The sequence below is a fragment of the Aethalodelphis obliquidens genome, unplaced genomic scaffold (genome assembly GCF_003676395.1).
Source record: "Aethalodelphis obliquidens isolate GAN/ISIS:26980383/991018 unplaced genomic scaffold, ASM367639v1 scaffold33, whole genome shotgun sequence".
NCBI lineage: Eukaryota > Metazoa > Chordata > Mammalia > Artiodactyla > Delphinidae > Aethalodelphis > Aethalodelphis obliquidens.
The window spans coordinates 18,940,756-18,967,000 of record NW_020837977.1 but is presented as its reverse complement, the minus strand read 5'-3'; the positions used below and the strand labels follow the sequence as shown (position 1 = coordinate 18,967,000).

General features: G+C 43.6%; 1 protein-coding gene across 1 annotated transcript; it reads right to left on the bottom strand.

Moving 5' to 3' along the window:
- Nucleotides 1-3,894: 3,894 nt before the first annotated feature.
- Nucleotides 3,895-14,601, bottom strand: ALKAL1 (ALK and LTK ligand 1). Its single transcript, XM_027127854.1, has 5 exons — nt 14,422-14,601; nt 13,383-13,398; nt 6,588-6,641; nt 5,057-5,137; nt 3,895-3,959 (listed from the first exon to the last, which is right to left on the bottom strand). The coding sequence occupies exons 1-5, from the start codon at nt 14,599-14,601 to the stop codon at nt 3,895-3,897; spliced, it is 396 nt and encodes a 131-aa protein (XP_026983655.1).
- Between the last annotated feature and the right edge of the window lie 11,644 nt (nt 14,602-26,245).

Genomic DNA, 26,245 nt, shown 5'->3' with positions numbered 1-26,245 from the left:
ACCTGCTGCCGTGGCAGAATTCAAGACCGAACACGCGAGCCACGTTTTTAAACCACCACTCCACACTGCTTCCTTACAGCTACTGCAGACGTTTATGTGCCAATCTTTTCCCTGAAAAATATCTGCTACTTTGGCTTATAACCTCCATAAAGACAATTGACGGAAGATGAAAGACAACTGAGAAGCAAGTGGGGAAATGTCCCATCCAAGACAGCTAAAGCGCATCACTTTGTAAGTAACAATGACAGTGGTGTGCAGTGCTAGGGACAGACCTCATAAACGCAGTGGTGAGCAAACGAAGGCTGAGACAGAACAGGAGGTTCTACGAGATTCTGTGCATAGAAAGTTCAGAAAGAAACAAAGCTAACCTGCAGTGTTAGAAGTCGGGAGAGAGGCTGGTTTTAGGTTGGGTTGGGGACAGATAATTAAGGAACTCAAAAGTCCCCTTAACAAGACTCCACTGCAGTTCTATCGGGGGGTGTCCTTTCCTCTCTCTGACCTTAACGGCAGGTGACGGTGCAGCCGGCGGCTCGGGGGTCTCGGTCTTTAACTACACGCGGACTCCTGGGCTGCAGGCAGCTCTCCGAGCACTTGACTATCAGCGATCTGTTTCTCTCCACCCCACACAGACGAGAGGATGGAGTCCCAGTGCCTGGGGACTCCCCAAGGTCATGCAGCCATTAACGATTCACCTATTCAACACGTGGTCACCCAAAATGCATACGGCAAATGTGTTAACTTCGTTTATTCAAATGTCTAGTATGAGCCTCAATTTTTCCTCTTTTGTTCCGGATTCCACCCCCTCCCACCTCCTCTGAAGCCGGGGCTCCTGATCTGTGCTTCTCTCACCGATATTTAAACAGCCCCAAGCACCTGGTATCTTACAAAGATCTCCCTGGACCTGCCCTCCCCTCCCACCTCCGCCCGGTGCCCGAGCTTCGCCCGCAGGCATCGGACTCCTGGCCTGAACGCCTCGTCCCCGTCCACCCCCCAGTCACCACCCTGGACCTCTTCCCCCAAACTCACCACGGCCATAGCATCACCGGCATCTCCATCCTCCAAAGGCTGCTCCCCGGGTCTGTCTGAGGCCTTTTCTGCATCTCACACTATCCGTAGATCTCCGGGCTCAAGTCAGTTAAGTCGGCAGTTCTTAGCCTGCACGGGTTCATGCACGAGGACCTCTAAAAGGGTGGGGTTTCCTCTTATTTTGTTTAGGTTTCTCATTTTTACATCATTGTTTTTAAATGAAACTGATTAAATGCGTCAGGCGTGCTGTTATTTTCTAAACAGAGCTCCCAGGTGCCCACACATTCTTCTCACCAAGTTCATTTGGACTTCTTCTTATTTAAGGCAGCAATACCATATGCTCCAAGTTCAAAAAGACATAAATGGTCTCAGGATCTCAGCTATCAGTTCAGAAAATGAATATTTACACATGTATACGTATATGGTAATCTTATTTCAATAGTATGAGCTCTGCTACAAATGTCTTTAATTCAAAAAAACACAGATTTTTCATATTTCAGTTTGAACAAAATTCACGTTTCAGATGAATGCAAATAAAAGTAACAAATTCTGAATAAATGTATTAAATATTATTAAATTAGAATTATAAAAGGGGACCTTGTACATGATTATTCAACAAACATGTTACAAAAAATCATATCAAAAATATTTCTCTTTGGCATGCTCAGACATAATTTACATAATTAAATATATAATTCATACATCTATGGAATGTTAACCTACAAGAAAATAATATATATAGCAAAAATAAAGTAGAATAGCATAAATTTTAATATTCTATTTGCAATATGTGAATTAAACTTTGTATTAAAAAATTTCAAATTACTATATACACCAAAATAAACCAAGGAAGATCACATCCTATGCTAGGACACAGCTCACCAGTTATTTCTGAGAAGTCTCTTATTTTACTCATCTTAATACACCATAAAATTAGAAGTTTATCTCTTTTTTACAGTTAGTACGATTCCAGGTACTATTTTTCCTTCGAATTAGATTTACGTTCTTAAGACATACCTGTGGGATGGAAGAAGAAAAATGTCATTTATGACCTGGTTTTTAACATATTTAAACATATGCATAGTTTTAATAGAGTTATATTTTATTTTATTTTGTTTAAAGAATCTGTGGACTTTTAATTTACAGTCAGATCCTGAGAATGTAGATCAACGTGTATGTGGAGGGGATTGATCGGTACTTTTAGAAAGTTTAAATGATGACTTCCACCGTTAAAGTTTTAAGATACCTGCAGAAGCCAAAAAGTGAACTTGACATCCCCTAAATAACTCAAAAATATTCCTAAAATTTATTCATCTGTAATACTCGAATTCCTTGTTAAGTACGTGGAAACAGATACTATCAGAGATGACTCCTCCAGAAAAAAACTCACTAAATCTCCAAACTCTGCAGTTTTAAACGGGCCTGTTTATCAGGTCTGTCCTCTATGAATCTTGTCCCAGGAGAATGTAAGTTTGCATAAAATATTTTAAATTATAATACAGTACTTGTTTTTTTGAGAAGTTTTCCAGTTATGAGGTTGCTTTTTGGACTTTATGTACATTTACTCATTCGGATAAAATATATCAAAGCAAAGAACAAGATAAACGTGGCCTGAGTGACTGATTGATTTTCTTTTCAAACATGGCTTGACTTAGGTCACTTCAAGAGCCTCATGAGTTTTCTTCATTTATTCTTATTTTGCATTATTCAAAAGGTTGGAGATGGGATGAGAGTAACTGATTTGAATATCTTGCCACTGAACACTGAAATGATCTAACTGATTTTCTTAATCTAAAAAAAAGGGGAAATTTTTAGTTCAGCAAATTTAAATATGCAGAATTGAGTGCCAATTATTATTATTAATTTATAATTGCTTTTTCAATAAGAATAAGAAAAGCAACATCAACAATAGGCCAGAATTGTCTCAGTAATTGTCACAGCAAACCTATCAGATCCTATCACATCCCCATGCAGTTATTGGGATAAATTAAGTTACATTGGCCAGATCGAGATATTCACAGATACTTCCAGACTACAGGTTCTCCAGACTTTGATGTCCACCCTAGAAAGCTGAGGAACTTTAAAAGGGACTTGTCCGGGGTACTGGAACGCTGACGACACCCCCCTTCCCCGCTCCCACCCCCCAAATGTTGACTCTGTACTACACCAGAAAGAACTACTGATTAGAAAGATATTTGCAAAGAAATGAACACCTTTCAGTCTTTTGTATAGACTCTACTTTTGTAAAGAAATGTGAGAATTTCCTTTTGATTTATCTAGGTCATACAAATACTTTATTGCCCTAGGGTTCCAAAGGTCATTTAGCCAGAACGAAAATTCTAACTTAATTTCACTCTGGCAAAATGCTTACATGTTCACTATACGTTTGATTGTTTGCTTTTTCTTCTATTCTTCTAATACTTCCTCTCTTATTATAACCTATAGAGCATAAATCAAAATTTTAGGGCCCTACTTTTATTATATCTACTTTTATTATACTTTGACCAGTTAAAAAAAAGGTAGACCTTTAAATAGTTTGGTTCATCTAATGTGTATATGCATACGGTTTCTGCACAAAAATGACATAACATCAAATGTTGAAATATTTTAAAAAATCACTGAGGACTCGTAAGGCTGCCAAAAAGCTGTTTCTATTAATTCAATCACTGTTGAGGACATTTTTTTATTAATTCAATAAACCATTTAGACCAAGCTTTAACACTAAGTGGAAAATCCACAGGTTAAAGTTATTTGGTGGTGCTAAGATCAGCTTCCTGGGCTTTTTAAATTGTTCAAAATTTCTTAAGAGAGTCAGGCTGTTAAACAGAATAAGAAAAATTAATAAATACATACTCACACGTAGGTCTTCTATGCCTGTGAGCACAGAGGACTCACTGCTAATCTTTTGAGCAATCTAGCACATCTTTTGTAATCTAGGAGAAACATTTAAAAGTAAATTGTGTATATGGTTACTACAAATGTGGGGAAAACCATGTTAAGTTATTGTCGCTAATTCTTAATAATGATAGCCATAATTTAATAAACATCTAATATAGCAAGTACTTAACCTGGATTTTCTCATTGATTCTCCTGATGATGTAAGCAGCTAAGATGTTACTGTCATCTTCCCTTTAGAGATGAGAAAACAGCCTCAAAATGTTAAGAGTCTCATAGCTAGTAAGCAGTTTCATTCCAAAGCCCAGAGTTTCTCCACCATATGCTGTGCTACCACTTAATCATTCTGCCTAGATGCCAACAAGATTCATTTTCTCTAGTCATCAAACACAAGTAGTTTTTGAAAAAATCATAACAACTCTGACTGAACATCCCAAGTAAAATTAAATATCCCTCAAGATGACCAATTTAGTTTAAAAAAATACAAAACGTTTAAAGTTCATTTTCTTTAAAAAGAAAGTTTAGATTTAGAAAGGAATTTAAAATTAGCCAACTGAGTTACCACACTTAATGATGATTTGGGCAGTTTAAAGGGGAGCATTTAAATATAATGTTTGGAATTGCTATTTAGTTCAGAATCCCAAAGAATTCTTTAGACAACCTTTAAAACGCACGCTACCGTTATTCAGGAAAGTCTATCACTCAGCATAGAAATGATGTGATATGAAACTACTCGTAAAAACTTAGGGGGAAATTTTGACTTACACTTCATGGTCATCTTTTTTTTTTTCCATTTATATAAAGAGTGCCTTATTTATGCCAAGGAATTTGATAAATGATAAAAGGTTTATCATTTATCAAATGATAAATCCTGACAGACATTGTGGTCCTTAAGGAAATCTGGCTATTTTCAGATCTGTCTGAAATAGTCCCAATTAGAATGCGGTTTCATTGCTCACGGTGTCAACAGAACGCACGCACCTTAAATTTAAGCACCGTCAATGTTATAAACAGCACGTCATACAATGTTTAGTCTATTATTTCCCACTCACAGACAGCTGAAGTTTAAAATCACGTGCATTTACTGTTGGATAAAGATTTTTTAAAAAGGACAAAAATGACCCAAGTTACTTACAAGCTGGCATTGAGCAATCCCTGGTGTTGTGGTAGAGCCTGTGGAAATGTTTGCTACACTCGGCTGAAAACGTGACCGGCCCTATTGGACAGGAAAAGAATGCTTACAATACACATAGGTGTGTTTTCCAATCAAATCTGCCAGCACTTTATGGATAGAGATAATATAACTGGTTTACATCTTTCCATGCCCTTAAAAGACCTTGCCTGGGGGCACGTCTCCTCCCCCAGACTCTGGGGCAGGCAGTGAGGTGTAATCTGTGAAAAACAATCGAAATTCACTCCACATTCTCAACATCTCACATAATGGAACATAAGTCTATTTCAGGAGAACTCCTCAGAATAAGTAAGAGAGAAAAGCTCTAGACAGAAAAACAAAAAATCTGCAGAGAGCAAAGCAAGCGGATGTGAAAGAATAAAAAATAAATATCCACGGTTTCCACTTTCTGTTCTTCATTTTATTTAATAGGAGTGAATGTTTATATGCAGAGACATTTATTCCATTTTCTACTTAGAGTGATTTGTGTCAAGGACCACTGGAAGGTGGACAGGGTCTTGAGACTTCCCTTATTTTCCCCACAAACCCAAGACAGTCCTCACCAAAATTCATCCCTACATCTGGAGTCTGCTTTTTATGGAAGTGGTAGAAGTAGGGGAGCCCACGGTGCCACTACCAGGGTTCTAGAAACATCAGGAAATTTCTTACACTTCTCCGTGCCTCAGGAGGGTCTTCACGACCTCGTTCCAAAGTTAATTAACAAGGTGGCCCTGGGCTTTGGTCAAGGGGGAACCCACATCTTTGCCAGCTTATTGGCCTGAGATGTAAAACAGGGAAAGGCGGGGGAATGACTAGGCACAGAGTAAAGGTCAGGGTGCACGCTTCGAATTAAGTGATTTGCTAGAACATGGGGCACAGGATGATTGCAATGATTCCCCAAGTTGATCCGAAGAACCAAGGAGTGTCGTGGGAGAGAAAGCCACCGGTGCTCACCATGTGACACATGAAGGGAATCTGCTCTGCCCTGTGAGAAACACTTCCTCTGTGTCGCCGACCGGGAGCACAGCTAAATCCCTAGCACACCACGGAGGACTCATCACAGTACAACTCCACCCGCCTTCCAGCCACACTCTGTCCAGTGGCCACACACACACCCTTGCCTAAACTGGCCGCCCGGTCCTGCCCCAAACCACACCATGTGTCCAAAGGATTGCTTCTGACCAGGATGCCTCTCTCATCCGGGAAAACCCTATTCATCCTTAGAGCCCAGCTTATATATTGTGTCCACGACAGCCTTTTCTGGTAGTTCTTGGCAAAACTGTCCACTTCCTGTGTCTCCCTAAAATTCTGTTTACACTTCTATCATTCACCCAGATCTGGTTCCCATCACCATTAAAACAAGCTAGTAGCATTTGCCTACCTCCCTGACAGGACTGTGAGCCTCTAACAGACATTTATTTTCATGCCCTCAATGCCTCATGGAGTAATATGCTACAATCTTTTTAATTGAATCGCTGATAAAGTTCACGCCTACCTGTGAAATGCTTTATGAATTTGTCTTTTAAGTTCAAATCTCTTGGGAATATTTCTGAAAAGAAAAAAAACCTTTAGAATTTCTTGAATGCATTTCCATCATTAAAAAATCTCCTTATAAACACTAACTCAGAAGGATATCTGCACCCCCGTGTTCACTGCAGCATTATTTACAACAGCCAGGATACGGAAGCAACCTAAGTGCTTGTTCACTGTTCACTGATGGATGAATGAATGTGGTATATATGTATACAACAGAGTAGCACTCAGCCATAAGAAAGAATGATACCCTGTCATTTGTGACAACATGGATGGACCTAGAGGGAATTACGTTAAGTGAAATAAATCAGACAGGAAAGACAAATACTATATGATTCCACTTCCACGTGGAATCTAAAAAACAAAACAAATGAGCAAACAAAACTAGGTTCACAGAAACAGAGAACAGAACAGTAGTTGCCAGAGGGGAGGGGCATTGGGGAGGAAACAGAATAGGTGACGAAGGAGGTCAAGAGGTACCGACCTCTGGTTATAAAATAAATAAGTCATGGGGGTGCGATGGACAGCATGAGGATATAGTCAGTAACACTGTAGAGCACGTTAGAAGGTTGCCAAGAGTAAACCCTGAAAGTTAACTGTACGGTGACGGATGGTAACCAGACTTCTCGTGGTGATCATTTTACAACGTATACAAACATCGAATCATTATGTTGTACGCCTGAAACCAAGGTAATGTTGTACGTCAATTTTGCCTCAATAAAAAAGTTTTAATATCCTTACAAGTAGACTATAATGACAAGCACTAAACACATGAGCTTGTGGTTGTTCACGCAGCTGATTCCAAGTCTGTATGTCCAGCCCTGGCCAGGGTGACGGGGAGAGGTGAGGTGAGGATACTCACCATCCTTTATAAACTTTGTCTAAGGGTGAGGAGAAGGGAAGGATTTTTAGGCAAGGGAGTGATACCATCAAGCTTCATTTTTAAAGATCATCATGCCTGGTACGGAGGGGCGAGAGTAGATGCAGAGATGAGATAAAAGGTTTACAGAGACGTCATCGTGCGTGTGTGGAACAGAGCTGGCCTGTGGAGGGGTTAGCAAACTGCCCTCAGGACTCATCCTGCCCCACGCCTGCTACTGTAAATAAAGTTTTATTGGACCACAGCCATGCTCATTACTTACGTGTGGCCTACGCCTGCTTTCGTGCTACGATGCAGGGGCAAGACATTGTTGCAGAGATTGTATGGCTCACCGAGCCTCCAATATTTTGAAAATGTTTGAAATAGAGAAAGGTTGCCAGTGCCTGCTGTAGCATCCTATTTGCATTCAGCTAAAATGGTGATTGTCTGCAGAGAGGCAACAGCGACAAGGATTCTGGGGGTGGGAGGGAAGAGAGATTTTTCAGTGCATACTCTTTTCATTAACATTTTTAAAAATTAATTTATTTTTTTATTATTTTTGGCTGCGTTGGGTCTTCGTTGCTGCAGACGGGCTTTCTCTAGCTGTGGCAAGCAGGGGCTACTCTTCGTTGTGGTGCACGGGCTTCTCAGTGCAGTGGCTTCTCTTGTTGCAGAGCATGGGCTCTAGAGCGCAGGCTCAGTAGTTGTGGCATGTGGGCTCAGTAGTTGTGGCATGTGGGCTCAGTAGTTGCAGCTCGCAGGCTCTAGAACGCAGGCTCAGTAGTTGTAGCGCATGGGCTTTGTTGCTCTGCAGCATGTCGGATCTTCCCGGACCAGGGCTCCAACCCATGTCCCCTGCATTGGCAGGAGGATTTTTAACCACTGAACCACCAGGGAAGTCCAACTTTAACTTTTTTCAACGTAAATCTGTTTTCATTTTTCAATAAGCAACTAGTTAATTGAAAATGAATCTGTATTTAGGGATTAGATGCCCTGGTGATAACTTTCAATCAACAAAATATTAAATGAAGGACTGAATATGAGAAAACTACCCCCAACAACAAAATTAGATGATTGAGCTCTGATGGAAAACAGTCTTAACAATCAGCTTCCATTATAGAAATGGGAGCCACATATGTAATTTAAAAATTTTTAGTAGCCACATTTTAAAAAGTAAAAAAAAGTTGAAAAATTAAAATTAATTTTAATTAAATTAAAATTAATACTTTATTTAACCCATTATATCCAAAATATTATCCTTTCAATATGTAATCAATATTTTAAATTACTAGTAAGATAGTCTACATTTTTTATACTAAGTTTTCAAAACCCAAGGTGTACTTTACACTCACAGCACACCTCAGTTTGGACCAGCCGCACTGCAAGTGTTCAGTACTCATAGGTACCCAGTGGCTACCATGCTGGACGGCACAAAAATAGAATGTAGGTTTCACCCCTCTGGTATCTAAGGACAACGGTATGGGAGATTACATGTACAGATGGATTAAAAATAAAAGGATCCCAGGACTTCCCTGGTGGTGCAGTGGTTAAGAATCCGCCTGCTAATGCAGGGGACACGGGTTCGAGCCCTGGTCCAGGAAGATCCCACATGCCACGGAGCAACTAAGTCCGTGCGCCACAGCTACTGAGCCTGCGCTCTAGACCCTGCGTGCTGCAACTACTGAAGCCCGCGTGTCTAGAGCCCATGCTCCGCAACAAGAGAAGCCACCGCAATGAGAAGCCCGCGCACAGCAACGAAGACCCAACACAGCCATAAATAAATAAATAGTTAAAATAAATAAATAAAAGGATCCCTAGGTAATGCTTGATGACTATCCTGGAACAACTTGAATAACCTATCATCTCATTCATCGAATTTATGAAAATTTCTAGTTTTCATTTAACCAAAACAGTTACCATCTGCCACCCTCAACAATTTTAAGTTTACAATAATATGTTTTTAAAGGAACAGACTTGCATATTATGTATATAATGTTGGCAGGCTTATCTCTTGTACCTACTTCTTGTTAAAAATGAGCAGAGATCATGTGAAATAATAAAAAAATCATAATACAGAACAACTAGAAAATAACAGAAAATGTTTGGTGTTTGCTTTTACTTGTGTATAACTTAATATCTTACCATAGAGATAATTTACTCTGCCATGATCGATTCTTTACAAAGCCACGTTAGTGGATCCTTAGTACCTCTGGAAGTACTGAAGGGCATTACTTTATGTTTTAATCTAGCATTTTTCATGTACTTGAATTGAAATGTTTGTTATATAGTTCCCTGAGTTATCATTTCCTTTAGTTAAGGAGCTGGCATGATTATTCTCTTTCTAAATATATAAAAACAATTCTACTTTCAAAAATAAGAACTAGATTTATTACATCAGTGCTGAGAGAATCACTGAGGGAAAATGTAAGTGTTTGAAAAAAAATTCATGTTTATTAATAACTCTGTTCCATGGGTCTTCTGGGAACTTGTAAGAAATATAGAATTTCAGGCCCAGACCTATAGAGTCACTTTCACAAGAACTCCTAGGGGATTTATTTGCACATTCAAGTTTGAAAGCAGTAAACTAAATGTTCCAAACAAGATACAAAACTTCTTGAACATTCAACAGTGAATTACTTCATAATCAATAAGTTACAATATTATTACGAATGTATTTGTAGTCTGTGATTATTAGAAGACAAGACACAGAATTCTTTCCAGTAAAATTATCTCATCATGGGGGGCTTTGTTGGTGGTGTTTTGAATTTTTATCACTTCTTTACTTTCGGGCACTACAGGATGCTCCAGGCTCCTCCTGAATAATTTCCTGTCTCGGTGTTAGTACCAGTCGTTTCTCCAAGGAGCCCTGGTTCCTCTTATAGAGGATGGTATTAGAAACCGAAGTCTGGGACTTCCCTGGCGGTCCAGTAGTTAGGACTCGGTACTTTTCCTGCCCAGGGCCTGGGGTCAATCCCTGGTCGGGGAACTAAGATCCCACAAGCTGCGTCGAGGGCAACAAAAAGGAAACCGAAGTCTGGGTACCAGGTGTGCTTGTTGCTACTGGGGTATGGTTGTTTCCAGGCCCATGCAGTTGACGGAGCAAAGAAACATATGTGTGGTACGTAGGGGCACCCTGATTTTTAATATACCTAGTGTTTAAATTATTTAAAATTGTACCACAATACTTGCCAAAATATATTTTTGGAATGTACAGTATCTGTAATATTTCACTGATAATATTACAAAGAATTTAGGATTTAGTTTTTTTTTTTCCCACATGGAAATAGCTACAAAGACATCATGAAGGAAGAGGGCCTGGAAGGAGAGGTGAATTGTGACAGGCAGAGATGACAGAAGCGCGTTCCAGGAGCTGGCAGAAAAGCACAGACAGCGGCTACGGCATCTGCAAGGGGCAGGCCCCGCCCATGCGACCCGCACCCTGGGAGAACCACAGAAGGGAAGATGGGGCAGGTCACAGGGGACTTAAATGTCCTGCCTTCAAGAGAAGTTAGGGCTTTCTTGGAAAATCCAGAGAAGCCACTGCAGGTCTGTGACTGGGGAGGAAACAGCCTGGCACTACTAAGAATATTCATTTGTACTGAAATTAACACAACATTGTAAATCAACTATAGTCCAACATAAAAGTAAAAAAAAAAATTTTTAAAAGACACTTAAAGCACCTACTTTTCAGCACTTAGGATAAGATCAACCTAAGTAATATGTATTTTATATTTTAAATTACAATTAAGGGCTTCCCTGGTGGCGCAGTGGTTGAGAGTCCGCCTGCCGATGCAGGGGACACGGGTTCATGACCTGGTCCGGGAAGACCCCACATGCTGCGGAGCGGCTGGGCCCGTGAGCCATGGCCGCTGAGCCTGCGCGTCCGGAGCCTGTGCTCCGCAATGGGAGAGGCCACGACAGTGAGAGGCCCGCGTACTGCAAAAAAAATAAAAAAAATTTTAAAAATTAAAAAATACAATTAAAATGATGTATTAATCTCAAAAAAAGAATATTCATTTGTAATTGTTTGTAAGAACCTCTCCAAAATGGTCTTCACATTCCTGCCTTAAGCCTCATGACAGCAAGGTTTCACATTAAAAACAAACAAACCCAAAACAACCCAGCAACACAGATCTGATTCCATGAAGTCTGCAGAAGAATGTAAATGTTCAGTGACATCTCTTGAAAAGACAAAGCTTTTCCATCAAAACTTTCTAAAAGTCCCCCTCATACTTCCATCTCCCGAATTTCACACCAATTCCTTCTCTGTCCCAAATTCCTCCAACCCCCCTCTCTAGCCCCACCGCTGCCACTTCTCAGACATCTGACTCTGTTTTCATTTCAGTGACGAGTACCGCAGTGCTCCCTTTCTTTTGCAGAGTTCTGGGAACGATTCTTTGCTCCATTCTGCTGGTGTGATGGTCAGACAACAGAGGGGAGAAGGGATACAGGTTATGAAAACACACACTTTCCATGCTTAGCCCAATGAGGCAGCCCAGCAGAGGGCGCCACCCAAGTTAGGGAGGCAGTGTGACATTGTCCTGAGGCTTGAACCAGGGCGATGGGCAGGACGATAAAAAGGAAGGATCAGATTGCAGAGACCTGGGGAGTGGGGTTTGGTCATTAACCTGAGCTCCTTCAGCACGAGTCAATAATGTTGGTTAACTTCGTATTCCCACGCCCATCAGAGCACGTCAGGTGTGTGCTGTGAGTGGCTAGATGAACTGATGGATGGGTGATGCGTGAACAACGCATGGGGCGGGGAGGAAGGGGGGCCGGGGATGGTGAATCCTGAGGGTGATGGGTACCTGCCTCTCGCATCTCCTCCTTCCCAGTGCCCCCCTCCAATTCTAACGGCATCCTCGCTGGTCACCCTCTCACCCGAGGCTTCCGCACTTACTGCTTCCCCTACGTGGACCGATCCCTGCACCTCGAGCCTCACGGGAGTGTTTAGGGAAGCCGTTGACCTACAGAAAAGGGAGGCACCGCAGCCGCAGGTGCAGCAAGGGTTTCAGAGCCCAGAGCGCATGCGAAGGCCCGGGTGATGGTGTTTACTATGTCGCAGAATCACGGGGTCAGAATTCCCGAGGTACCTGGCAGGGATGACAGTCCTTAGCCTCCAGAGCCTGGGAGATGTTTCCTCCTGAATGAGCTGTGAACCCCGCCACACCCGAGTGTGCCTGTGAGGACCACCTGGATAGGGCCAGCTCATGTCCTTGTTGGTCCCTGACCCATGTCCGAGTGTCCCCTTCACTTTCACAGACTCAGATACGGATGTAAAGAGTCACCCTTCCTCCTCACGTCATCCAAAGACTACATCACAAACAGCTGGAGAAAGCAACCGATGTGGTGCACAGATCACGCTCTGCCGGGCTGTGTTGTTTTTTTAAACTTCGGATTGTTGCCACTTACATTGTAACTTTTAATAAAATATTCTTTCTCCCTAGAAACTCACTTCGGTAAGGCCTCAGCCTTTTACAGAGAAAAGATCTGTTAAACTTCAATGACACAGGTCTGAATTAATGTTACCACAAATGTTCCAGTAGTTGGAGACTTTCTTCCACTCTTTTACTTTACAAAGTGACATTCCATTCTCAGATAAACGTTGGGGCCAAGAAGTTGCAAGTCCGAGGATGCGAAGGGTGTGGTGCCGTCACTGCATCACTGCGGTGGTCACCATCCTGCCCAGCTCCCCTCCGGGAAAGCCCTGTGTGTCCCCACCACGCTGGAAAGCCCTGCCCAGCCCTGGACGAGGTCCTGGGTCCTCCTGTCTCAGCTTCCTGGACCTTCTCCACCCCCTGCCTCCCCTTCAGCCCGTCACTGGCCTCCTCTTTGGGTCTACCTGTGCGCCAGCCTCCCCGCCTCCCCACCTAGAACGTGCCGTCAGAACGCAGACACCTGACTGCCTGCTCCCCTGGGTGGCCTCGGCCTCTGCCTGGTGACTGGCACGCAGCAAGTACTGGATGAAAATTTGTGCAGTGAATGTGTATATATTTATATCATAAATATCATGAAAGAAAAACGGTCCTAAGAAACCCCTCTCTGCTTTGTTCAAAGTGAAGTAAGAGGCAGAAGAGCGAGGAGATGACAGCAAGGCTGCTGTGGGCTGCGACCTCTCAGCCAGCGGGTGCCGGGGGGCGGCCCCCGGAAAGGGGCGCCTACCGCTGCCCGGGCTGGGCGGCCAGCGCGTCCTCGCTCCGCAGGTGCGCGGGCTCCCAGCAGAGGCGCGTGTGAGCGGCTCCCTCCTCCTGCCCCGCCCCGGCCTTCCTGCCCTAAGCGAGCCGCAGTCCCGCCGCCCCGTCGGGCCGCTTCGACCCGGGCTTCTCACGTTTACTCCTCGTTCGGCCGCCGTCCTCGCCGCCTTGGGGTGTCTCAGGACTCCTCGTGTCGGCTACTTTTAATCCCTTTTCTCATCCCCACCACTCGTTGGGCAGCGAAGCGCCAGGAACCTGGGCGCGCAGAGCTGATCCGGGAGCCGCGGCGGCGGGTGGAGCCTGCTCAGCTACCCAGGCCCTGCGCCAACTCCAGCGGGGCGCAAAGGGGCGTCCCGGCGCGCGACGCCAGGGCCCTGGCCCAATCCCCAACCCGGGCTGGACCGGAAAGAGGCGCCGCCAGGTGCTAACCTGTCCGCCCCGCCTCGGCCGCTGGGACTGAAGCGCATGTCCTCGGGCTCCGGGCCCCCGCTTCCGAGGCCCGGCCTCTCTCACAGGGAAGAGGCGCATCGAGCCGGTTCCTCCGCAAGATGGGTTTCTGGATACTTAACGTCTCGGCCGCGGTACGTCTCACCAGCTCATTGCCTCTTTCCCCGAGCGCCCGCCGTCGGCGGCGAGCGCTGCCGGCCTGCTCCCGCGGTGCGCGAGCCAGGCCGCCCCGAGCGCGCGCCTCTCCGGGCCGCACGAGTCCTCCCGCCCTGGGCTCGGCGCACGGAGCCGCGGGCGCGGGGCTGCTTACCTGCGCTCCGGGAGGCCGCGGGGAGGGACAGCCGGGGCTTCGGCTCCTCGCCCGCGACGCGCGCGCCCCTGCGGCCCCCGGGCCTCCCCTGGGTCCCGCGCGGCGACAGGACCAGCGCCAGCAGCAGCAGCGCGGGCAGCCGGGCGCTTAGCCTCGCCGGTCGCATGGGCGCGCGGGAGCGGCCGGAGGGAGATCAGGCGGGTCTCGGGCGGAGGCGGAGGGTCCGCGCCCCGAAGACGGACGGCGGGCGACACCTGCGCGCCTCGGGGAGGGACGCAGGACGAGGACACGGGCGGGGACGCGCGGCTGCCCCGGGGACCTGGGCGAGGCCCAGCGCGCAGATGCTCACAGGTCCGCGCGGCCTCCCCGACGGCCCCGCCTCGGCTCTGCGGGTGTCCGGGCTCCCCGCGCAAGGCCGGCTCTGTCCGCCGCCCCGTCCAGCCCACAGGGATCGAGAGAATCAACTTCGCGGCCGGGACCGAGGGGAGCGGCGTGGTAGCGGCGCGCGGCGGCGGAGACGCAGCTGCTGGGAGGGAAGGTGCGGGTCCCCTGAGCTCGAGCCCCGCCCCCAGCCCCTCGCCCCGCCCCCAGCTCGGAGCTGGCGGAAGAAGGATATAGAAACGACCGTGGGGCAGGGACTCCCCATCAACTATCCGTCAGGGAAAAACACCCTCAGACCATATCATCTTATGGCTGAAAGTCTGTCCTTTTACTAGCCTCTCTCTGTTTCCCCAGCCCAGTCGACCACTTTTCTACTCTGTTTCTATCAATTTGACTTTTAAAAAATTCCATATGTGATATCATGCGGTATTTGTCCTGTCTGGCTTATTCCACTTAGCATGATGCCCTCCAGGTTCATCCAAGTTGTCACAAACGGCAGGATTTCCTTCTTTCTCATGGCTGAGTAGTGTTCCAGTGTGTGTGTATGTGACCTCTTCTTTATCCATTCATCTGTTGTTGACCGACACTTAGGAGGTTCCGTACCTTGGCTATTGTAAGTAATGCTGTCATGAATATGGGAGTGCACAAATCTCTTTGAGATACGGTTTCAGTTCCTTTGGCTATAAACCCAGACGCGAGGCTGCGGGATCATATGGTAGTTCTGTTTTCCATGGTGGCTGCACTAATTTTGAACCAACTGGGAACTGACAGTGCACAAGGATTCCCCTTTCTCTGCATGCTCATCAATGCTTAACTATTTTTTGTCTTTTTGATCACAGCCATACGAACAAGTGTGAGATGATATCTCACTGCGGTTTTGATTTGCATTTCCCAGATGGTTAGTGACATTGAGCATCTTTTCATGTATCTGTTGGCCATTTGTGTGCCTCCTTTGGGAAAATGTCTATTCAGTTCCCCTGCCCATTTTTAAATCAGGTTGTTTAGGGGGTGTTTTGGTCTTGACTTGTGTGTGTTTTTAATATATTTTGGATATTAACCCCTTAACAGATAGATAGTTTGCAAATATTTTCTCCCATTTAGTGGCTTGCCTTTTCAGTTTTTTGGATGGTTTCCTTTGCTGTGCAGAGCTTTTTTCTTTTTCTTTCTTCCTTCCTTCCTTCCTTCCTTTCTTTCTTTCTGTATGTCTTCTTTGGAGAAATGTCTATTTAGGTCTTCTGCCCATTTATGGATTGGGTTGTTTGTTTTTTTAATGTTGAGCTGCATGAGATGTTTATATATTTTGGAGATTAATCCTTTGTCCACTGATTCGTTGAAAAATATTTTCTCCCATTCTGAGGGTTGTCTTTTCGTCTTGTTTATGGTTTCCTTTGCTGTGAAAAAGCTTTGAAGTTTCATTAGGTCCCATTTGTTCATGTTTGTTTTTATTTCCATTTCTCTAGGAGGTGGGTCAAAAGGGATCTTGCTGTGATTTATGTCATAGAGTGTTCTGCCTATGTTTTCCTCTAAGAGTTTTATAGTGTCTGGCCTTACATTTAGGTCTTTAATCCATTTTGAGTTTATTTTGGTGTATGGTGTTAGGGCTTGTTCTAATTTCATTCTTTTACATGTAGCTGTCCACTTTTCCCAGCACCACTTATTGAAGAGGCTGTCTTTTCTCCATTGTATATTCTTGCCTCCTTTATCAAAGATAAGGTGACCATATGTGCGTGGGTTTATCTCTGGGCTTCCTACCCTGTTCCACTGATCTATATTTCTGTTTTTGTGCCAGTACCATACTGTCTTGATGACTGTAGCTTTGTAGTATAGTCTGAAGTCAGGGAGCCTGATTCCTCCAGCTCCATTTTTCTTTCTCAAGATTGCTTTGGCTATTCAGGGTCTGTTGTGTTTCCATACAAATTGTGAAATTTTTTGGTTCTAGTTATGTGAAAAATGCCACTGGTATTTTGGTAGGCATTGCATTGAATCTGTAGACTGCTTTGGGTAGTATAGTCATTTTCACAATGTTTATTCTTCCAACCAAGAACATGGTATGTCTCTCCATCTGTTTGTATCATCTTTAATTATTTCATCAGTGCCTTATAGTTTTCTGCATACAGGTCTTTTGTCTCCTTAGGTAGGATTATTCCTAGGTATTTTAATCTTTATGTTGCAATGGTAAATGGGAGTGTCTCCTTAATTTCTCTTTCAGATTTTTCATCATTAGTGTATAGGAATGCAAGAGATTTCTGTGCATTAATTTTGAATCCTGCAAATTTACCAAATTCATTGATTAGCTCTAGTAGTTTTCTGGTAGCATCTATGTATAGTATCATGTCATCTGCAAATAGTGACAGCTTTACTTCTTTTCTGATTTGTATCCCTTTTATTTCTTTTTCTTCTCTGATTGCTATGGCTAAAATTTCCAAATCTATGTTGAATAATAGCGGTGAGAGTGGACAACCGTGTCTTGTTCCTGATCTTAGTGGAAATGCTTTCAGTTTTTCACCATTGAATACAATGTTGGCTGTGGGTTTGTCATATATGGCCTTTATTATGTTGAGGTAAGTTACCTCTGTGCCTACTTCCTGGAGAGTTTTTTTATCACAAATGGGTGTTCAATTTTGTCAAAAGCTTTTTCTGCATCTACTGAGATGATCATATGGTTTTTCTCCTTCAGTTTGTTAATATGGTGTATCACATTGATTGATTTGCATATATTGAAGAATCCTTGCATTCCTGGGATAAACCCCACTTGATCATGGTGTATGATCCATTTAATGTGCTGTTGGATTCTGTTTGCTAGTATTTTTTGAGGATTTTTGCATCTATGTTCATCAGTGATGTTGGCCTGTAGTTTTCTTTTTTTGTGGCATCCTTGTCTGGTTTTGGTATCAGGGTGATGGCGGCCTCGTAAAATGAGTTTGGGAGTGTTCCTCGCTCTGCTATATTTTGGAAGAGTTTGAGAAGGATAGGTATTAGCTTTTCTCTAAATGTTTGATAGAATTGCCTGTGAAGCCATCTGGTCCTGGGCTTTTGTTTGTTGGAAGATTTTTAATCACAGTTTCAATATCAGTGCTTTGATTGGTCTGCTTATATTTTCTGTTTCTTCCTGGTTCAGTCTCGGGAGGTTGTGCTTTTCTAAGAATTTGTCCATTTCTTCCAGGTTGTCCATTTTATTGGCATGTAGTTGCTTGTAGTAATCTCTCATGATCATTTGTATTTCTGCAGTGTCAGTTGTTATGTCTCCTTTTTCATTTCTAATTCTATTGATTTGAGTCCTCTCCCTTTTTTTCTTGATGCGTCTGGCTAACGGTTTATCACTTTTGTTTATCTTCTCAAAGAACCAGCTTTTAGTTTTATTGATCTTTGCTACTGTTTCCTTCATTTCTTTTTCATTTATTTCTGATCTGATCTTTATGACTTCTTTCCTTCTGCTAACTTTGGGGTTTTTTTTTTGTTGTTGTTCTACTTTCTCTAATTGCTTTAGGTGTAAGGTTAAGTTGTTTATTCGAGATGTTTCCTGTTTCTTGAGGTAGAATTGTATTGCTATAAGCTTCCCTCTTAGAACTGCTTTTGCTGCATCCCATAGGTTTTGGGTCATTGCGTTTTCTTTGTCATTTGTTTCTAGGTATTTTCTTTTATTTCCTCTTTGATTTCTTCAGTGATCTCTTGGTTATTTAGTAGTGTATTGTTTAGCCTCCATGTGTTTGTATTTTTTACAGATTTTTTTCCTGTAATTGATATCTAGTCTCATAGCATTGTTGTCAAAAAAGATACTTGATACGATTTCAATTTTCTTAAATTTACCAAGGCTTGGTTTGTGACCCAAGATAGGATCTATCCTGGAGAATGTTCCATGAGCACTTGAGAAGAAATTGTAATCTGCTGTTTTTGGATGGAATGTCTTATAAATATCAATTAAGTTTATCTTGTTTAATGTGGCATTTAAAGCTTATGTTTCCTTATTTATTTTCATTTTGATGATCTGTCCATTGGTGAAAGTGGGGTGTTAAAGTCCCCTACTATTATTGTGTTACTCTCAATTTCCCCTTTTATGGCTGTTAGCATTTGTCTTATGTATTGAGGTGCTCCTATGTTGGGTGCATAAATATTTACAATTGTTATATCTTCTTTTTGGATTGATCCCTTGATCATTATGTAGTGTCCTTCTTTGTCTCTTGTAACATTGTTTATTTTAAAGTCTATTTTGTCTGATATGAGAATTGCTACTCCAGCTTTCTTTTGATTTCTATTTGCATGGAATATCTTTTTCCATTCCCTCACTTTCAGTCTGTATATGTCCTTAGGTCTGACGTGGGTCTCTTGTAGACAGCATATATACGGGTCTTGTTTTTGTAACCATTCAGCCAGTCTGTGTCTTTTGGTTGGAGCATTTAATCCATTTACATTTATGGTAGTTATCAATATGTATGTTCCTATTATCATTTTCTTAAATGTTTTGGGTTTGTTATTGTAAGTCTTTTCCTTCTTTTGTGTTTCCTGCCTAGAAAAGTTCCTTTAGCATTTGTTGTAGAGCTGGTTTGGTGGTGCTGAATTCTCTTAGCTTTTTCTTGTCTGTAAAGGTTTTAATTTCTCCATCGAATCTGAATGAGATCCTTGCTGGGTAGAGTAATCTTGGTTGTAGGTTTTCCCCTTTCATCACTTTAAATATGTCCTGCCACTCCCTTCTGGCTTGCAGAGTTTCTGCTGAAAGATCAGCTCTTAACTTTATGGGGATTCCCTTGTATGTTAACTGTTGTGTTTCCCTTGCTGTTTTTAATATTTTTGCTTTGTATTAATTTTTGATAGTTTGATTAATATATGTCTTGGTGTGTTTCTCCTTGGATTTATCCTGTATGGGACTCTCTGTGCTTCCTGGACTTGACTGTCTACTTCCTTACCCATATTAGGGAAGTTTTCAAGTATAAACTGTTCCAATATTTTCTCAGTCCCTTTTTCTTTCTCCTCTTCTTCTAGGACCCACATAATTCGAATGTTGGTGAGTTTAATGTTGTCCCAGAGGTCTCTGAGATTGTCCTCAATTCTTTTCATTCTTTTTTCTTTATTCTGCTCTGCAGTAGTTATTCCCAGTATTTTATCTTCCAGGTCACTTATCTGTTCTTCTGCCTCAGTTATTCTGCTATTGATTCCTTCTAGAGAATTTTAAATTTCATTTATTGTGTTGTTCATCATTGTTTGTTTGCTCCTTAAGTTTTTCTAGGTCCTTGTTGTATTTTCTCCATTCTATTTCCAACATTTTGGATCATCTTTACTATCATTTCTCTGAATTATTTTTCAGGTAGACTACCTATTTCCTCTTCATTTGTTTGGCCTGGTGGTTTTTTACCTTGCTCCTTCATCTGCTGTGTATTTCTGTTTTCTCATTTTGCTTAACTTGCTGTTTGGGGTCTCCTTTTCACAGGCTGCAGTTTCATAGTTCCCGTTGTTTTTGATGTGTGCCCCCAGTGGGTAATGTTGGTTCAGTGGGTTGTGTAGGCTTCCTGGTGGAGGGGACTGGTGACTGTGTTCTGCTGGATGAGGCTGGATCTTGTCTTTCCAGTGGGCAGGGCCGTGTCCGGTGGTGTGTTTTGGGGTGTCTGTGACCTTATTATGATTTTAGGCACCCTCTCTGCTAGTGGGTGGGGTTGTGCTCCTGTCTTGCTAGTTGTTTGGCATGGGGTTTCCAGCACTGTAGCTTGCTGGTCGGTTAGTGGAGCTGGGTCTTAGTGTTGAGATGGACATCTCTGGGAGAGCTTTCACCATTTGATATTATGTGGGGCCGGGAGGTTTCTTGTGGCCCAATGTCCTGAACTCAGCTCTCCCACCTCAGAGGCTCAGGCCTGACACCCAGAGAGAGCACCAAGACCCTGTCAGCCACATGGCTCAGAAGAAAGGGAGAAAAAGAACAAAATAAAAAATAAATAAATAAAGTTATAAAAATAGAAAAAAAATTGAAAAATAAAAAAGTAATTTAAATAAAAGAGAGAAAGAAAGAAGAGAGCAACCAAACCAAACAACAAATCCACCAATTATAACAAGCACTAAAAATTATACTAAAAAAACCCAAAACCAAAACCAAAAATACCCCAAAAAACCGGACAGTCAGAACACCAGGACAAATGGCAAAAGCAAAGCTATACAGACAAAACCACACAAAGAAGCATACACATACACAGTAACAAAAAGAGAAAAAGGAAAAAAGAAATATATGTATTAAAAAAAAAAGGAAGAGAGCAATGAAATCAATAAAGAAATCTACCAATGATAAGAAGCTCTAAACACTAAACTAAGATAAACATAAAACCAGAAACAAATTAGAGGAAGAAAGTAAACCCCAAGTCTACAGTTGCTCCCAAAGCCCACCTCCTCAATTTGGGATGATTCGTTGTCTATTCAGGTATTCCAGAAATGCTGGGAACATCAAGTTGATTGTGGAGGTTTAATCCGCTGCTCCTGAGGCTGCTGGGAGAGATTTCCCTTTCTCTTCTTTGTTGTCACAGCTCCCGGGGTTCAGCTTTGGATTTCGCCCCTCCTCTACATGCAGGTCACCTGAGGGTGTCTGTTCTTCACCCAGACAGAAGGGGGTTAAAGGAGCAGCTGATTCGGGGGCTCTGGCTCACTCAGGCTGAGGGGAGGGAGGGGTACGGATGCAGGGCGGGCCTGCGGCGGCAGAGGCCAGCATGACATTGCAGCAGCCTGAGGCGCGCCATGTGTTCTCCTGGGGAAGTTGTCCCTGGATCCCGGGACCCTGGCAGTGGCGGGCTGCACAGGCTCTCCAGAAGGGGGGTGTGGAGAGTGACCTGTGCTCGCACACAGGCTTCTTGGTGGCAGCAGCAGCAGCCTTAGCGTCTCATGCCCGTCTCTGGTGTCCACGCTGATAGCCGCAGCTCCCGCCTGTCTCTGGAGCTCGTTTAGCAGTGCTCTGAATCCCCTCTCCTCACACACCCCAAAACAATGGTCTCTTGCCTCTTCAGCAGGTCCAGACTTTTTCCCAGACTCCCTCCTGGCTAGCTGTGGTGCACTAGCCCCCTTCAGGCTGTGTTCACGCCGTCAACCCCAGTCCTCTCCCTGGGATCTAAACTCCGAAGCCCGAGCCTCAGCTCCCAGCCCCCGCCCACCCCAGCGGGTGAGCAGACAAGCCTCTCAGGCTGGTGAGTGCTGGTCGGCACCGATCCTCTGTCGGGAATCTCTCCGCTTGGCCCTCTGCCCCCCTGTTGCTGTGCTCTCCTCCGTGGCTCTGAAGCTCCCCCCTGGCCACCCCCCATCTCCTCCAGTGAAGGGGCTTCCTAGTGTGTGGAAACTTTTCCTCCTTCACAGCTCCCTCCTGAAGGGGCAGGTCCCGTCCCTATTCTTTTGTCTCTGTTTTTTTCTTTTTTCTTTTGCCCTTCCCAGGTACGTGGGGAGTTTCTTGCCTTTTGGGAGGTCTGAGGTCTTCTGCCAGCGTTCAGTAGGCGTTCTGTAGGAGTTGTTCCACATGTAGATGTATTTCTGATGTATTTGTGGGGAGGAAGGCGATCTCCACGTCTTACTCCTCTGCCATCTTGAAGGTGCCCTCCATATGTATTTTGTACCTTCTTGGGTAACAAGATTATTTTTCCTGAGCAAAGTGAATACAAGTCCTATTTCATGTCAGCTGCGATTATCGATTCAAGGTTGTCTGTTAGAAATTCAGGACCCCAATTCAATTTTGAATCCAGGGAACAGGTTAGGACTGTAACACAAAAACCTGGGGGAACTTCCAAGACAAAGCGTGTCATGGAGTTCGTGGAATCAGGCCCTTTCTGATAGTAATAAAATCTTTCAAGCTCATTTCTCTCTAGAACTTGGTGTATTACATTTCACACTTACCTTTTTCTCTTTTTAACTATAATCTCTCACACAACTCTTAAAAGGTTCCTTGCCCATATGTCCCTTTTAATCAAGTCAACGCCAGAAGAGAATTATACAGTATATTTGTACTACACGTTTCTCTTTGGTGACCTGTGCTCCCTGATTCCACACGGACGGTCTCTGCCAAAGAAGGCAACACAGGAAAGCGGCTCTGGGTCCATCATGCAAACACACGTGACAGTGCTGTCAAGGTGGTCACTCTGAACACATGGGGGTCTTTACAGATAGTAAAAATTACGTCAACAATTATAAAAAGCTTAATTTGTGTACTTTCTCTCATACATGTTTAGTCTGAGCTACCTTTATGTCACTTTTATGATTCTGAATCAGCTAACGAGCATACTTAAATGCAGTAGGAGGAAAAAGATAGTAGACGTAATTCTCTAGCAAGGGCATCATAGTGCATTCTATTCATATTTTTGAGTTGAGATACTCAGAAAGATAAAAAACAAATTGCAATGTTCTTAGGTAAATATTTGAATCATTACAAACTTTTAAAACATTTATGTCATGGCTAAGCAGACATAAACCATCCAAGTGATTGGGAATAATTCAAAAAAGTAAAAGACTGGAATTTGAACGTAATAAAGTTTTATATGTAAAATATTATATGGAGAAAAATGATAAGACACGACTCTGATCTTAATGGAAAAACAAGACTGTTTGTTAGACTGTGCTTAAAATAATAAAAATTAGTCATAGTTCATGGTACCAGCAATTTAATAATGCTGTATCAGGTAGCTGCAGTTAAGTAGAAGTCGAGGAAACAGTCTAACGTGACATTTCCGGAAAAAGGGGTCCCAATCGGTCTACTTGGATGCAATATCAGCTCTGCACTTCATAGCCGTGCGACCTCAGGGGTACCCAACTCTCCCCAAGCCTCTGTCTCCCACTCACTTTCGGTGATGGCCACATCTAGGCTAGACTTAATCTTAGTCTCCTTTAAAGTAAATACAAATCCCGGGACAGCCAGAGACCAGCCGCCATTTGATCTCTAGTTTAGCACGAACAGCTTTCGCTCCTTTGCTAGTGATGTGGATGCTTTCATTTCTCTGGATGCATCTGGGTCTTCTCCTTTCGAGGAGGCGGCCACAGCAGGCTCTTGCCTGGAAACGGTGTCTTTAAAGAAAGGAGATGTTCTTCTCCTCGTAGCATCTCATACATCTTGGAGAAGTACAGCTGGCTCAAAGCTTGGGACAATTAACTCTCAAACCTGCTTGTTAGAAATGCCACTGGAGCCCGAGGCTGACGGTTCTCTAGGGCAGTGCTCCCCAACATTTTTGGTACCAGGGACCAGTTTCGTGGAAGACGGTTTTCCTCTGAGGTTGGGGGGGGGGATGGGGGGGATGGCTCAGGCGGTAATGCGAGTGATGGGGAGCGGTGGGGAGCGGTGGGGAGCCATGGGGGGGTGGAGGGCGGTGGGGGGCGGTGGGGGGCGGCAGATGAAGCTACGCTCACCCGCCCGCCGCTCACCTTCTGCTGTGTGGACTGGTTCCCAACAGGCCTCGGACTGCTACCAGTCTGCGGCCCCGGGGTTGAGGACCCCTGCCCAAGGGTGCATTGGACCTGGGGACTCCCCTTTCAGACCACATGTAAAGCTTCCGTCTGCGTGTGTCCTTTATGGATGGGCACCTTCCACCGCCTTTCAGCCGACAGCAAGCTAAATTAGTCCCGTCCAATTCTCCCCCTGAGGCCTCACCTTGCACTTAAACAGATGAGTAGGTAGCTGTTTTGCATATATTATCTCTTAAACCATACCTTAAACTCTCCCAGCCTGAATACAGGGCATTTATTTTTCACTCCCCTCGGTACTTTGAACAGAGCTCAATAGATACTTTGGGGTGGGTTGACTGGAGTGAGTGAGAGAAATCAATGAGGTTCTCGTCGTATATTTCTGTGCAGGACAACGTTAGAACAGGCGGCTTATTCACCAATAGATGGCAGTGGTGACTTAATTTCTGGACAGATGATTATACCAGAAAGGCAGTAAATTGCCCAAAGTGCCCGATTTCATTTTCTATCCCTGCATTGTGCTTTCTACAGGGCCCCAAAGCCCTCCCCATCTCTCTCAGCTCTGTCTGCCGCTGCCCTAAGCTATGGCGGTCAGAACAGTTGGAGTTGTAGGAATTCCCTCAGCTACACTTCTCTGTCTCAACTCTTTAAGCCTTCTCTGGGATTTCTACTAAGTCATGTTCATAAAAGCCGGTCTGACTGCATCCGCCCCTGCTCAGCGTGGAGGGGCTCCCCATGGCTGGCAGTGCCAAGTCCAAACAATCGTCCTGGTTCTCAAATGGTCACTGTCTGGGGCCTTTGTAATTTTTACTCTTATTTTATTACCTGGCTAACCTAGTCTCCTCAACTGTTCTTCAAGCACAGGTGTCCTTATGTATCCTTATATTCCCACTCACTCCCTGGCGCCTGCTCAGTTGGGATTGATCTCCCAGCTCCTTATTCCCTCAGCACTTGGTTTCTTTAAGGCTTTCCTACCCCGCTAGGTGGTTTTCAAGATCAGATGAAAGACATGTGCTCTCTTTCAAAATACTGTGAGCTTCCAGACAGAAGGAGGGAAATGTGTGTGCTCTTGGGAGAGAGCAAAAGGTCGGCTGAAAAGTTGAACAAATGATCATTGTTCTTGATTATGAAATTCTTGCCAATACCATCACCAAGGAGCAAAGGCCATTCAGTGAAGAAAGGTAGTCTTTTCAAAAGCTAGTGCTGAAGAAACTGGACATCCATATGCAAAAAAAAATGAAAGCAGACACAGATCTTACCCCTGTCCCAAACATTAACTCAAAATGAATTATAGACCTAAAATGCAAAGCTATAGCCTCGCAGAAGAAATCCAGATGAACATGGGTTTGGAGACAAGTTTTAGATACAACACTAAATGTATGGTTCATGAAAGAAAAAAAATGGATAAGTTGGACTTTATTAAAATTTAAAACTTCTGCAGAGGACACTGTAAGAGAATGAAAAGAGAAGACACAGACCAGGCGAAAACATTTTTTAAAAGTGTATCTGATAGAAAACTGGTTTCCAAAATATGAAAAGAACTGAACCTCAACAATGAGAAAACAAACAACCTAATTTTAAACTGGACAAAAGATCTGAACAGATCCCTCACAAAAGAAAATAATCAGATGGCGAATAAGCATACGAAAAGGTGCTCAACATCATTGGTAATTAGGGAATTGCAAACTGCAACAATAATGAGATATCGATACACATCTATCAGAATATCAAAAAACAAACAAATAAACAAACAAAAAACCCCCCCGACAGTATCAATTCGTGGAGCAACAGGAACTTTCATCCACTGCTGATGGAAATACAAAATGGTGCACCCACTGTGGAAGACAAGTTGATAGTTTCTACAAAGCTGAACATTGTCTTAAGATACAATCTAGCAATCACACTCCTATTTACCCAACTGATCCGGAAATTATGTCCACACATTTGCATGCAAATGTTTACAGTGGCTTTACTTCTAATTACTAAAAACTGACCAAACCACCTCAGACAGCTGAGTGAGGTCAACA

Excerpts from the sequence above, each read along its gene's own strand:
- ALKAL1 (XM_027127854.1), bottom strand. The coding sequence starts at position 14,601 with ATGCGACCGGCGAGGCTAAGCGCCCGGCTGCCCGCGCTGCTGCTGCTG. Across the intron at positions 5,138-6,587 it reads ATTCATAAAGCATTTCACAG|GGCCGGTCACGTTTTCAGCC; the intron begins GTAGGCGTGAAC and ends CCTGTCCAATAG. Across the intron at positions 3,960-5,056 it reads GGATTGCTCAATGCCAGCTT|ATTACAAAAGATGTGCTAGA; the intron begins GTAAGTAACTTG and ends TGTTTCTCCTAG.